Source organism: Periplaneta americana, chromosome 3 (assembly GCF_040183065.1).
Source record: "Periplaneta americana isolate PAMFEO1 chromosome 3, P.americana_PAMFEO1_priV1, whole genome shotgun sequence".
Classification (NCBI taxonomy): Eukaryota; Metazoa; Arthropoda; class Insecta; order Blattodea; family Blattidae; genus Periplaneta; species Periplaneta americana.
Window position 1 is genome coordinate 108,825,248 of NC_091119.1, and position 13,719 is coordinate 108,838,966.

General features: G+C 36.6%; 1 protein-coding gene across 8 annotated transcripts in view; it reads right to left on the reverse strand.

The window, feature by feature from the left end:
• c12.2 (von Willebrand factor A domain-containing protein c12.2) overlaps positions 1–13,719 on the reverse strand; it is a 210,685-nt gene that overhangs the window by 52,025 nt on the left and 144,941 nt on the right. For all 8 annotated transcript variants that reach the window (XM_069821229.1, XM_069821234.1, XM_069821226.1 and 5 more), the window contains 6 exons: positions 12,434–12,609; positions 10,052–10,158; positions 6,786–6,976; positions 5,267–5,471; positions 4,184–4,332; positions 2,326–2,482 (listed from right to left, as the gene is read on the reverse strand). In XM_069821229.1, the coding sequence (XP_069677330.1) occupies positions 2,326–2,482; positions 4,184–4,332; positions 5,267–5,471; positions 6,786–6,976; positions 10,052–10,158; positions 12,434–12,609 (985 nt within the window). The remainder of the gene's footprint in view (positions 1–2,325; positions 2,483–4,183; positions 4,333–5,266; positions 5,472–6,785; positions 6,977–10,051; positions 10,159–12,433; positions 12,610–13,719) is intronic.

Genomic DNA, 13,719 nt, shown 5'->3' on the forward strand with positions numbered 1-13,719 from the left:
ATTATGATAGTTTTAGGTTGTATATCAAACAAAGTCAGATCAAGGGGATTATTAGGTGGGTTATAGGCACTGTAGATTTTGAAATGTTGTTGATTTTTCCATACTTCAATTTTTATTAGTTCTAATTTGTCTTGATTATCCATTTATTTTATGATTTGAAAATTTGTAATTAATTTCTTTGATGTACCTGCGAGAATTCCACTACTGATCTGTCTACCTTTGGGTAACAGTTTCATATTAAAACCTTTAAAATTAAAATATTTTAATTGGTCAGCATTAAGGTTTGCTTCTTGAATAAGGAAGATATCTATATTATTATCTGAGAGTATATTGGCTAGTTCAGTCTTCTTGGCTGATGTTATACCGCCAGCATTCCATTGTAAGATGTTTAGTTGATTCTGTACCATTAAAGTAGTCCCCGCCCGGAGATCCGATTGGGGGACTATTTTACCTGCGGATAATTTTACCTTAATGGTACTCATTTCATATTGGAGTGGTTAAATGGCAAGTTGTAGCCGATTTAAGTGAACACCATATTTTAACGTTTTGGTGGCTACTTCATTCACACACAATCCCTAGAATGTCTGGAGGACCACACCTGCTGTTGGTCGACAGGTCCATTGGACCTAGCTGGGAGATCTTGTTGATCACCAGCTCTCCCTCCTTAAGCCACTGGAGGACGACTTTAGTGCCATAGCAGGTCAGCACTAGGAACAGAAAAGTAGAAAGAGGAGGAAGGAAAGGGAAATGAACCCCTAGGCCTCGAATGCTCTAATGCCGTCGGGATCGAAGAAAGTAAGAGTTCAGTCAGAGGACTGGATAGGAAAGGGTAAAAAGGGAATTAGGTATTGGATAGAGGAAAATTATACCGAATTCAGTCATTAACTCATCAAGCTGACCAGTGCTAATGGATGAGTAGCCCCTCCCTTTAGTTCAGCTCGTAAAATTATGCTTACTAACAGCTGCACCACGGGAAGGTAGGGATGGGACATTGGGTATTTGTCCAGGTTGGTTCCTTAAAGCCTTCAACGGGAAGGATTAATGGCTCTCCCCCCTGTATCCGACAGATACCCTTTCGCAGCTACCTAGAGAAAAATAAAGAAGTATAGTATATGCGGTATTTGTGGGCCTGAAAAGGCGTTTGACAGAGTGGATTGGAATAAACTTATAGGGATCCTGCAGAAAATTTGTGTGAACTGAAAACAGAATCTTTATATGAAACAACGAATCTTAGTCAAGATAGGAGAGGAAATGTCAGAGAGAAGTGAAAGAGAGAGGAATATGTCATGATTCCCTTTATCACCTGCTCTGTTCAACATCTACTTGGAGAATTTAGTGAAGAACTATTTCAAAACACGGGAGGGGTGATAGAAAGAGGAAAAAGAATAAAGTGCATAAGATTTGCTGATGAGATGCATTGTTAGCAGAAGAGATGCTACTAAGGATATGCTAGTGGAGCTAAATGAAGCTGTGAGCAGTATGGGATGAAGATAAATGCAAACAAGACGAAGACCATGGTTATCGGAAGAAAATAAAGAAGATAAATGTGCGAATTCGAAATGAGACAATAGAAGAAGTGGATAGTTTCAAATACTTGTGGTGTACTATTACGTAGTAACATGAGCTGCTGCTAGGAAGTCAAAAGGAGGACAGCAATGTCAAAGGAAGCTTTTAATGGAAATAAAATCATCTCCTGCGGACTTCTGAAAACAGAAGTAAGAAAACAGAAGTAAGGAAGAAACTAGTCAAATGCTTTGTACGGAATGTAGCACTATATGGGGCAGAAACATGGACATTACGACGAAGTGAAGAGAAATGAGTAGAACCATTTGAAATGTGGATATGGAGAAGAATCGAGTGTATGAAATAAACAGACAAAATAAGAAATAACGCTGTGCTAGGAAGAGTGGGTGAAGAAAGAATAATGCTGAAAATCATTAGGAAGAAAAAAAGGAAATGGCTGGGGCACTGGCTGAGAACAAACTGCCTAATGAAGGATTTACTGGAAGGAATGGTAAATGGGAGAAAAATTCGAAGCATGAGGAGATATCAGATAATAGACAACATTAAGATATACAGATCATATGCGGAGACTAAGAGGAAGGCAAAAAAAATAGTGTAGATTGGAGAATGTTGGGTTTGCAGTGAAAGACATGCTCTTGAGCAGAAAACTATGAATGAATGAATGAATGAATGAAAGGAAGCACGTTAGGGAAACAGTTATATTTGTAAAAATCATTAAATTAAAGAACTGAAGTTCTTACATAGATATGATTTCGAAAGTAGTCAACACACATCCACAGCTTAATTCTTTAGCAACCTGACCTTGAGGATGCAAGTCACGTGGGTGGGTGCCTTGTCAGCCTCATCCACGACCAGCACATGACCATGTTTTACAGCCTGCACAAGGGGTGAGTCCTCATACACCACCACGCCACCTCGTACTGTGGGCTGCAGGGTCAGAGTCTGCACCGTTGTGTCCCTGCAATCACATCACAAATTTTCTGCATGAAAAGAAAAAAGTAATTGTTTGCGTAATCGATTTCAGGTCTACCGTAATGAAACTGAACGCTCGGCTGCACTGCTACAGCTTACCAGTGAGTCGAAGAATGGGTTGTGGGCAATCTGTTCCCTGATGTCCCCTGCATAGTGCAGTAACTTTTCACTGCCTCTCTCTGTATAAAGTCGATAAATTGGTGAAGTAGCGATAATGATGCAATTGTGAAGTGAAACAGCATACAAAATCCAAATAAACATATACCACATCCATCTTGTTTGCCACAATTTTGTAGCATCTACCAAAAGCTCTGTTCCCTTGATCAAAGTACATAAGGTATCGAGCACTAACTGGCTATTAATATCCTATAATTAAATGCTAATGTTAGTAATTATTAAAAAAATTAAGTTTCATTCTATACAGTTTGGGTAATTAGAGACACGTCATCCAAAAGATCAGGCAAGAAGTTTCGCAAAAAGCGCCTATACCAGGGTCCTGTCAACCTTGGAGGTAATATGAATGGTCCTATTAATTAATTAGTTTCCTATAATTCCAGCCCAGACATTGAGCGAAAATGTATTTTGAAAATGGTGTTATTTCACGGTATGCGATTTTCGTCAGCCCAAGTATGATTGTTATGGAAGTTAACAATGACTCATCAGTAACTAATATAGCCTATGTGACGTAAACTGAAGATTAAGTTCACATTGTTGCAATAACCACTGACAAAACTCAACTCTTGGTTGATAATCGTTTAAGCCAAGGTACTGGACACATTGAAAATGGTATTGACGAAGTAACTGTGCCTACAAGATTCTATGAACTGTAAAATTTGACAGTCCAACACCACGTGCAATACCTCATGTGCTTGCACTCGGATCCTCATCCACTATTCGCAAAATAGATCCTTCTACCTCCAAAACTTCCATTTGATCACTGTGATCCCCGGTTTTCTAGCCATGGAACTACACTTCCTATATTTCATATGCTCTGAGCCACTGCGGTAAAAGATCTCAGGTTTGGAACATGTCTGTTAAGAAATTTAGTCTATACAATGAGCTTTTCCATAACAAAGTAACATATCAAGATACTCTTGATGTGAAAAAGCCATAATCTGAGCCACTGATTATAATCTGTAATAATTATTATCGTCTCATACTTGCACTACTCTTGTTCACGTTGCTCACGTTACTGCTAGAGTTAAATTAATTCAGTGTACATTGATTGTTGGTTAAACTGATTCGGAAAAGAGAGGGTGGTAGAGGGGAATGTAACGTTACAATGTACAATACTAATGGTTTAGTTATACGGAATATACAAATAAAATTGAGCATTAATTTGTGAATAAACAGTTCACTTTATGCAAAAAAAGACAAAGACATAAATTGTTCGTCTTTTTAATATCTATTGCAACATTCATAGTAAAACTTAAAATTTTAAAGAGATATAAAAACATCGGCAACGATGTTGCTTTATAATTTATTTTTTATTGGTTGAACTATGCATTGTAGGAAAATATTTCATTAGAATTACTGGTTCTATTTCATACAAAGAACCTCCTGTTAAAATTTGTTCACTCATACTACTAACAACCTGTATATATATGTAATTAAAAATTACTGTAATAGTCAATTTATTCGAATTTGTCTGCATTTTATTGCTTTAAGAAGGAACAGTCGCACTCACCTGTGCAGCTGAATGTACTCGCGTGGACGGTTCAGCAGCTGCAGCAGTCGATCAGCCAGTTTGTTTTTGCCCACACCTTGGTTGCCCACAAGCAGCAGGTGCTCCCCTAGCGTGAAGTCCTGCAGGAGTAGCTCAAGGGCTGTCACGTGCTGCCAACACAATGCTTATCAGCAAACTATCAAGCATCCAGAACACACTGAGACTTATTTGTATGTGTGTCTGTTTGGCTGTTTGTATGCCTCCATTTATTTATTTATTTACCTATATAATTTAGTTATTTATTTGAAATATTCCATTCATATGTCAAATAGAAATAAGAAATGAATTCTGTAATGGGAAAGTGTTAAATATCCCACTGACATCAGAATCTTATGGTACTATTATGCATCTGTTGTTTTGATGGAATAATGGCAGTGAAAATGGTACTTGAGACCAGAAAAAAAAATCATTGCATCATCTCTATCTAAAACAAATTCCATTTCTACTATGCAGAATTTCACCTAAATTTACATATATTCAAGTTACTGCACCTGTTAGTTGGTTCAAATTCAGCCTAAAATATTTGGGGCAAATCCTTAGTAGGCCTAATGTCTTAAATGTTTATAGTTTTGAGTTGAGAAGTTAGAGTGTTTAAAAAGACTGATTCACTTTTCCTAACATGACCATGATTTAGCAATATTTAATACATTTCATTTAACTGTTCTTTCAGATCGCTTGGCATAGCACTTAAATGAATAGATTACCCATCATAAGAAGCCAACGTGACAATTGCAAAATAAACAAAATACTTTTCTTTTATAAGGTTATCAGCTATAAATTGCCAGTTTACTTAACATTGGTAGAACTGGTGTTAGCGAAATGGCATTTGGTAAGACGAGGCCGAGGATTCACCATGAGATTATTTGATATTCATTTCACAGTTTGGAAAAACCTCAGAAAAAACCCAAAGCAGGATTCGAACCCATACCCATGTGAAGCTCCAGATCAGAAGGCAAACACACCACCTCCTGAGCTATGCTGGTGGCCCACGCACTTTATTACCTGCATTTCCTTGATGTCACTGTCTGAAAATTGCTTACTCACCTGAGGCACATCGAAGAAGAGCACATCTGGCACTTTGCTGGTGGCAGATGTCTGGTATCGAGGGGCAGTTGTGTTGCCAATTCTCACTATGTTACCCTGGACTTCACAGACTGCAGCAGACGGGACGTTATGTGGGCCTGCACTGCTGATGCCAGCATCACTTAGAATAGTATCTAGAGCTTGGCGTGCCAAAGAGGGCAGGAACCTACGCAAAATAGGATTTCATTTGTTACCAGACTGTTGTCTGCTGGCCCACAAAATGTTTCTTCATCCTCTTTTTCTTTAGTTAAGGTAAGTTTTGGTTTGGACTACTGTCTATTATATTAGCAAGTGGCCCAGAGATAACTTTGCATACAGTAGAGTCCTGATTATCCGGCCTTCTGTGGTATTCAGATCTTTTTTTTATTACAGTAGTGTATGTATATATAAACAGTACTGAACAATAACAATTTTTTTAAATCAATTACTTATTGTATTGTATTATGAATAAAAACTCGTTTATTACGTACATGTGAGTAATGTCTTTATACATTACTGAGTCCGACCTTTGTCCCTTTAAGATTACAGGATCAAAAACCACATAGTGCTCTCACCCTCTGTATTATCCGGATTTTTACTTATCCAGATTGTCCTCGCCCATATAGTCCAGATAATCAGGACTCTACTGTATAATGACTAGTTTTAACCCTTTTAAATCTTAATTAGAGGCAATTCCCAAGGTATCTGTACAGGGATTTATTCAGTTTAATGACACCTGGCAAGATAAATCGAAGTTATTCTGACGAGGTTACTAAGATCTGTTTATTTTTTTACACAAGAAAATCAAGAAACATATTACATCTTTCACAGACACTCACAAACCTAGAAAGTTGAACATGGTTGAAAGAATAAAATGTGCGGCATGGGGGAGAGAAACTGCAGGAAATAAAGAAGTAAATGAACAAAGAGAAAAAAGAAACAAACAGAAAATAAAATCCGAAAGGAACATAGAACAAAAGGAAGAAAACGGAAAGGAAGGAGGAAGGAAGACATAAAAAATAGGAAGTAGGAGATAAAGAAGAATGCAACAAAGAAAGAATGAAAGGAAGAGATATGAGTAAAAAGACTGAGAAAAGAAGAAAATAATTTAAAGAAGAAGTAAGAAAAACATGAAGTAAATAAAGAAGTGAGAAGTTAGTTTTTTCTACTTGGTTATTTAACGACGCTATATCAACTACGAGGTTATTTAGCGTTGATAGAATTGGTGATAGTGAGATGATATTTGGCGAGATGAGGCCGCAGGCTCACCATAGATTACCTGACATTTGCCTTACAGTTGGAGAAAACCTCGGAAAAAACCCAAACACGTAATCAGCCCAAGCGAGAATCGAACCTGCGCATGAACGCAATTCCGGATCAGCAGGCAAGCGCCTCAGCCGACTGAGCTATGCCGGTGGCTGTGAGAAGTTAGTAAAAATACACAATGCGAGAACAGCAAACAACTTCACAACAACACTGATGTTTCAAATTAACATATTACCTCGCTAGACAAGCCTGCTGAATGGCGGCCACTGCACTGTCTGTTGGATATGTGGCCATGCGTCGAGCAATGCGCAGAAGCTGTCTGGTGGATAGGGATCCTGCCAGGGACTGCAGAGTTGGGTCTTCTGAAGCTCGCAACTTGTGAGCCAGCTTCATCACACTCGCCAGTGACTCTCCTACTTGTCCATACTGAGCACACGTTCAAACAAAATATAAGCCAGGAGTTTATTATTGTAAACTTTTTTTTTTCAAAGGAATATACTACATTAGAGGTTCCCAAAATTTATTGATTCACGGCGCCTTTGGCAGTTTAGCAATTCTTCACGGAGCTCTTAGGCGAGAAGAAATATTTAACAGTTCTATTTATTAATAGTTACGTTCTAAAATCTTAAAAAATTTACATTTTAATAGTATCTTTTAAAATTAACAACAACAACAACAACGAAAACAATAATAATAATAATAATAATAATAATAATAATAATAAATAAAATATTTCATTTTATAATATACTGCATTATTATTATTATTATTATTATTATTATTATTATTATTATTATTATTATTATTATTATATGCATCTGTTGGGCAGTACATAGCTCAATGGACTTCAATCGTTTTTGAATGAAGTACCGGTATTAAATTAAAATCTACTAGAAGCAAGCAAGCCAGCCACATAATTCTTGCGAAAGATGTGTTAAATATGTTTTAATTATTTTTATTATGAACTATATGTTACCATAAAGTTATGAAAAAATTATATTTATGGATTATGAATTACCTATGTTACATATTTGAAAGAGCCACAAAAAAAAACTTTCGAAGGCCGAGAGTTGAAGATCACTGGAAGAGTTCCTCAAATCTTAAAAATCAAACTGGACACCACACCATTCTCATTTCGTTATCAATATTGATTTTTGCACTGTACTTGCTTTCAACACAGACACTGCTGAAGAAGTAGTTTCACAGAGTTGTGACAAATAAGCCAAAATATATATTTAAAACATTCGAGAATGTCACGACAAAAATGAAAAACTGTTTACTGTTGAAGGAAGCAGTTCTGGCGCTATTGTAAGTTGTAGATACTTCTGTTGCTGTTGTAGATACACGTTTCTTTCATGTAAATACAAAACAGATATTAACAGAATAATAATAAACAAATAAATTAAGACATTTCTAGGACAGCAGAACAAAGTTTGGGAATCATTATACGAGTTACTTTGTACTGACTTCCTCAAAACTAATCAATCTTATAGATTCTCACATATAAACATGGAGTTAAAACTGTAGAATTTTGGCTGATGTTTACAGGTTAAAGCAGGCTAAATAACACTATATATGTATAAATACACTCCCTCTATTTCATTCTTACCGAAATATATGGCAAGTTATAATTTTCCTATGAGCCACAGTATATGTTGTACTGGTTGACAAAGTTGACATTTCGTGTCGTAACAATAAATATGAAAAAAGAGACCTAATGAATGATGGTGCCACAAATTAAAACATTATTTTATCTGAAATTTGTATACGAGTTCCTAGTGCATTCATCTGATAGACCAATACTTGGTCTAGAAATTCTCAGTACAATTTTTAAGCACAGTACATGCTCAGAAAACGATAATTGTATTATAGGTTTCCCCAGTATTTTGTTACAAAACTACAAAAAAGAAAATATGCAAACTTCTTTCGTCCTTCAGAAACAAATCATCATGATCAACAATGTCTCAGCTCATATTTATAATTACTATCAAGTAAAATTGGGTCAATACCACATTTTCTCGATACTTGATATCGATACTTCTTTTAGAACTTTGATGCTCGATATTACAACTTGGAAAGTGAGTATAAGTGTTGGTTTGAGAATTATTTTATTAGAATCTTTCCCATTCTTTCGGTTAATCCCACATTCGAAGTAAGAATGGTATTCTAATAAAAAACAGTTGCAATTGTTTGTGGTGTCAGGTTGTCTGCACTTATAACATGTTACTAATATATTCTGCTCTTCATTGGTCTCGTCTCATTCAAGAAAAAGTCAAGGAATTCCCAGGTTTAAGTACATTATTTTGCTGGGGAATACCGGATCTTGTCAATTTTAGTTAGACATCTGGTGCTCATTCACATGTCTTATACCTGAACAGAATTATTCTGAGGAGACAGTATCAATACTAAACCTTTTACAATAATAGGCTATGTCAATTTCTCTAGCAATTCCTCTTACACACAGCTACTGAGAGAATTCCCAACCCCACAACTGGAACTATTGAAATTAGAGGTGGGGGTGTGACAGTGTTTTGCCATCACATTTCCGAATTGTGACAGTTTCGGAAAAATAAATTTGACAGATAATAGCAATTTTGTCACAGTGTGATTTTTGTTTTAGAGGATTGTTGGTGATTGTGAATGTTTCTCATCACGAGGCGACAGATGTTTACATTTATTGCTCTTGTGCAAATTGATAATACGGATGCTATGTCTTATATCAACAATAAATGATTAGCGTGGCAAGTATAACAAACACACTCTAAGCTGTATTGGCACGTACATATCCCCCAAGAATGTTTATGAATGATTAGGTAAGTCATTCATGGAAGAATATAGCGAGTGTAATGTAGCTTGAGTAATGAAGAGTTGCCAATGTTAACCTTATGAGTGGGACAAAAATTAATTAGCTCCCAGTTATATTATCCAAATTAATCTTATAACTTGTAGTTGTCCGGATTCTGGAACTGTCACATATACGTACATCAGTCACCATAGCCATGAGTCATATATCAGTTGGAAATGGTGATTTCTAAGAGCTGTGATTTTGGAACTATAGTCACAGTCAGAAACAGTGACAAACCTGTCACAGCGACAAAATCACAGGTTTTCAAATCACACCCTATGGTTTACCACAGTTGAGGATTATATTACAATGTACTATACAAAGTATTTCTGAATGGTGGAAAAGACTACACATTTCTGTAAAGCGCAGAAAAGAAATGCATATACCACGATCTCAAAATCTTTTACATAAGTATTAGGAATGGAAAGAAAGAAAAGAAAAAAAAAAAAAAAAAGAAAAGAAACAGAAAAAAAAAAGAAAGAGAAAGAAAAAAGAAAGAAAGAGAACTTCTGAAACTAAGAAGTATCGAGTCCTTTTTCCAAAAGTATTAATCATTCTCGATGTTCCCAAGTATTAAGTGTATTGAGGTATCGAAAGTAACAAGGTCCTAACTCTGCTATCAAGACTTTCATAGGTTTCCAGTAGAGTTACCTTACCAAGGACTTGACAATGTGGACCTCTTCATGCAGTGCAAGGGGTCGCATCTCGTGGAAAAGGAAGAGACTCAGGACTTCTGCCGACAGCCACTGACCTGTCATGGTGCCTGCACATGTCAAGAAGTTGAGTAAAATGAATTGTCAAGACCACAGTTTTTCAAACACCTTTTTATTCGTAAATTCAGAAGCCTTCTGTAAAGACGTCGAAGACAATAACCATTGCTTGATGTTTCGAAACATCTCTATTACAGAGAGGACTATATGGAGGTTGTCTCTTCTCAGATCGAAGTAATACATGGTAAATTCTACTACGCAATGCAAGATCTCTTGTACTGAAAAAAATCATTGCTATGAAGAAAACATTTCTGGGGATATATGATCTTTAATGTTTTACCCACTAATATTTATTATGCGATACAAAACAAATCTGGAATAAAAAATATGACACTTCAAGGACGTACTTCCTGGATAAGTTGACTCTTCTAAGAATTGAATATAAAATATTTCTAACTTGAAGAAAAAGCCTCACATAAATAGGATACATACCACGTATTTTTACAGTATCAGGAATCAGAGAGTACATACCAGTACGTATATTTTTGTCAAAATCTTTTGCAGAATTTTTCTTTGTACTTCGTGCGAGCAAATAAGAACTTAAAAAAAGATTGACAAAGATAGGAGAAAGTGAAGTTCTCGAATTAAATCTTTCTCTTAGCTTCTTTGCCTACAGAAAATCCTACGAGAACTGTCATAGTACTAAGCAAAATTTAAAGAATATCTTTCAGCGAATCCCTATTTTGGCTTATAGGTCCAAGAAAGTAGCTCAGCTTCAGTTGTGCAAAACTAAAATCTTGTATGAAAGCAAAGATTCAAGGACTCAGCTCCAGCCGGAATCTAGTGGTCTTTACTTACACATCTTATAGGGTGTACCCTGCCTCAAATCTAAAGTAATCTGTCCCTGAGAAGCTTTCTCATGTCAGCTGTTAAGAATGCTGCAGTAACAGACAGCATTATTACCACAACAAAACTCTAGAATTTATTAATGTGACATGCCTGGACAAAATATGGAATTTTAATACGAAACATACTATTAGGCATTAAGACAATACCGCATTTTCTCGAATACCTATGCATACACACTGTACACATGTCAGTTATCTTGTTTAGATGGCCATTTACATGATATCGTGCAACATTAATAGCATGCGTCAGTAAATTAACTACCCTTATTCTGTATGATACTACGTGGTTTGTTATAATAAATACCTGACATCACTATTATCTTCATTCTGCGATGTTTTCCCTATTTAACAATGTTAACAAATGAAATACCTGCATGGGAAGATAATGACATACACTACCACCTTGGGAGTTACAACAGGAAGAAAATCAGGCAATGTTGCCAACTTCATTTCAAATAAGCTGCGCACCCGTATTTTTTACTTGTATATTCCGGAAAAAAGTGCGTGGGGTATTCGAGAAAATACGGTAATTTTATAAACATACATGAAAAAAATATATATCATATGGTGTTGAGTTTAGAGGCCATTAAATGTTTCTGTGTATTTTACCTGTAGCACTCTTAACAAATGCGTAAACATATAAAAGAGAGTATGTACATGCATGTGACTTCACTTAATGTAACTGATGTAAAACACATGCTTCTTATAAGCTCCGAACTTTATTTAAATTTCTTGCATTTATATACTATATATACACACAGCGCATACATTTCATTTTTCCACTCTTGCATGTGGGCAGCTGCACTGTGCATTGCCACTTCTGTTCTACCTTTGCAAGTGTGGAAAGGTAAAATGTATGCACTATATATCTATGAAACGAAAAGCTGTAACATGCTTAAGATTTGTTCTGCAATATGTATTAATATATTCATGGATACTCCTGGGTCTCTATATTATTATGCTTTTAATAGAACACTGAAGTTAACATCTTCATCTCTACCTAGAGTAGACACAACAAAAATGTTTTCTCTCTTACAACAAAAATGCTTTCTCTTTTGCCTTGTTCTATCACAGTCCAGTCTTACTTCGTTCTGTGTTCGTAAGAGCTTTGTTTTACTAAAATGAATTGTGTATGAAGTAAGTCACTGACACGTTAGATAGTTACCGGACAGTTGTGTTTTACGCAGTCATCACTAAAATACTTTTTATATAAAACTTAAAAACATTCAAATGAAGAAGTGTCAGGACTTGTGAAGCCTGTAGCACACAAAGTCATTGTGTCTAAGATATGCTTCCAGGCAAGGAAGTGTAAGATATTCTATTGTTTTTCTATCTCAAAAACATGAGTGACAAATTTTTCATAGAGAGATATTTTAAGATCACAAACAACGTTTTTGCAGAGCTTTCAAGTAACTCATACCTTGTGCTGGTGGCTCTGCCAGGGCCACAATGCGGAATGCAGGGTGGATCCTGAGGACACCTGATTTGCTCAGTTCCTCCTCAGACAGGTTGTGGCGATTCTTATACTCATCAAAGCGGTCATGTCGCACCAGCCTGCGCCCATCATGCAACTGTAGTTCTCGGTCATGAACCAGCCTGAAAACAATATTTAGTTTTCACTCTCACCACCCTGTCTTTGAGATGTATTTCTCAAAGCAATGTAAAGACGAGAATCATCCATAGAGGTTGAGTGGTTGCCATGGTTGTCATTACATCGAAAGTTTGTGGGCAATCCTTAAAATGGCTTCCTTCTTAAGAGAAGGAAACTGAAGTTGCTGTATCGTATAGTTATGGCACGTAAATGATTCCTTGAACGGAAGTATGCCAGACAAAATTTTCCAATAATTTCTGTCTTATGTCAAACTTCATTTCGATAAACAATGATACAGATACGTTGACGACACATTTGCGATATGGCCACACGGTGAAGCAACCTTGCACACGATCCTGACCAACCTCAATGCACAGCATCCCAGCATACAGTTCACCATGGAATTAGAATACGAAGATCAACTCCCATTCCTGGATGGAGACTGGTTAAGAAGAGAAATGATGGCTCCCTCGGCCACTCGGTTTTCAGGAAATCTACCCACACCAATAGATACTTACACGCCTCGTCACACCACCACGCAGGAGTCAAGAGATCGGTCATCAAAATTCTCATCAAGCGCGCTCATAGAACTTGTGACTCTGACAACCTACAAGCAGAACTTCAATTCCTACATAAAACCTTAAAAAACAATGGATATGACAACGTTATAAGGAAGTCCACATACAAGAATTCACGACCAGAAGCACAAGAACAGGATCCTGAACCTATAAACATGAAACAGAAGGCCTTCCTCCCATACAGAAGGAACCACAGACAGAATTGGGAAACTACTGAAGAAATTCAATATCAAGACGGTATACAACGCCCCATACAAGATCTCCCACTCATCAATCAAAGTCAAAGATAAACTTACATGTCCACACCTGTGGAGTAACGATCAGCACGTCTGGCCGCAAAACCAGGTGGCCCGGGTTCGAATCCCAGTCGGGACAAGTTACTTGGTTGAGGTTTTTTCCGGGGTTACCTCTGAAAAGTCTGAATACTTTCGAGACAGACCATAACTCCTGTCTCTAACTACAATCTATGTCCGAAAAGTTTCAAGACTAAATTTGTTGTACATATATTATGAATAACCAGAAAGTCTCCCTTCTGCA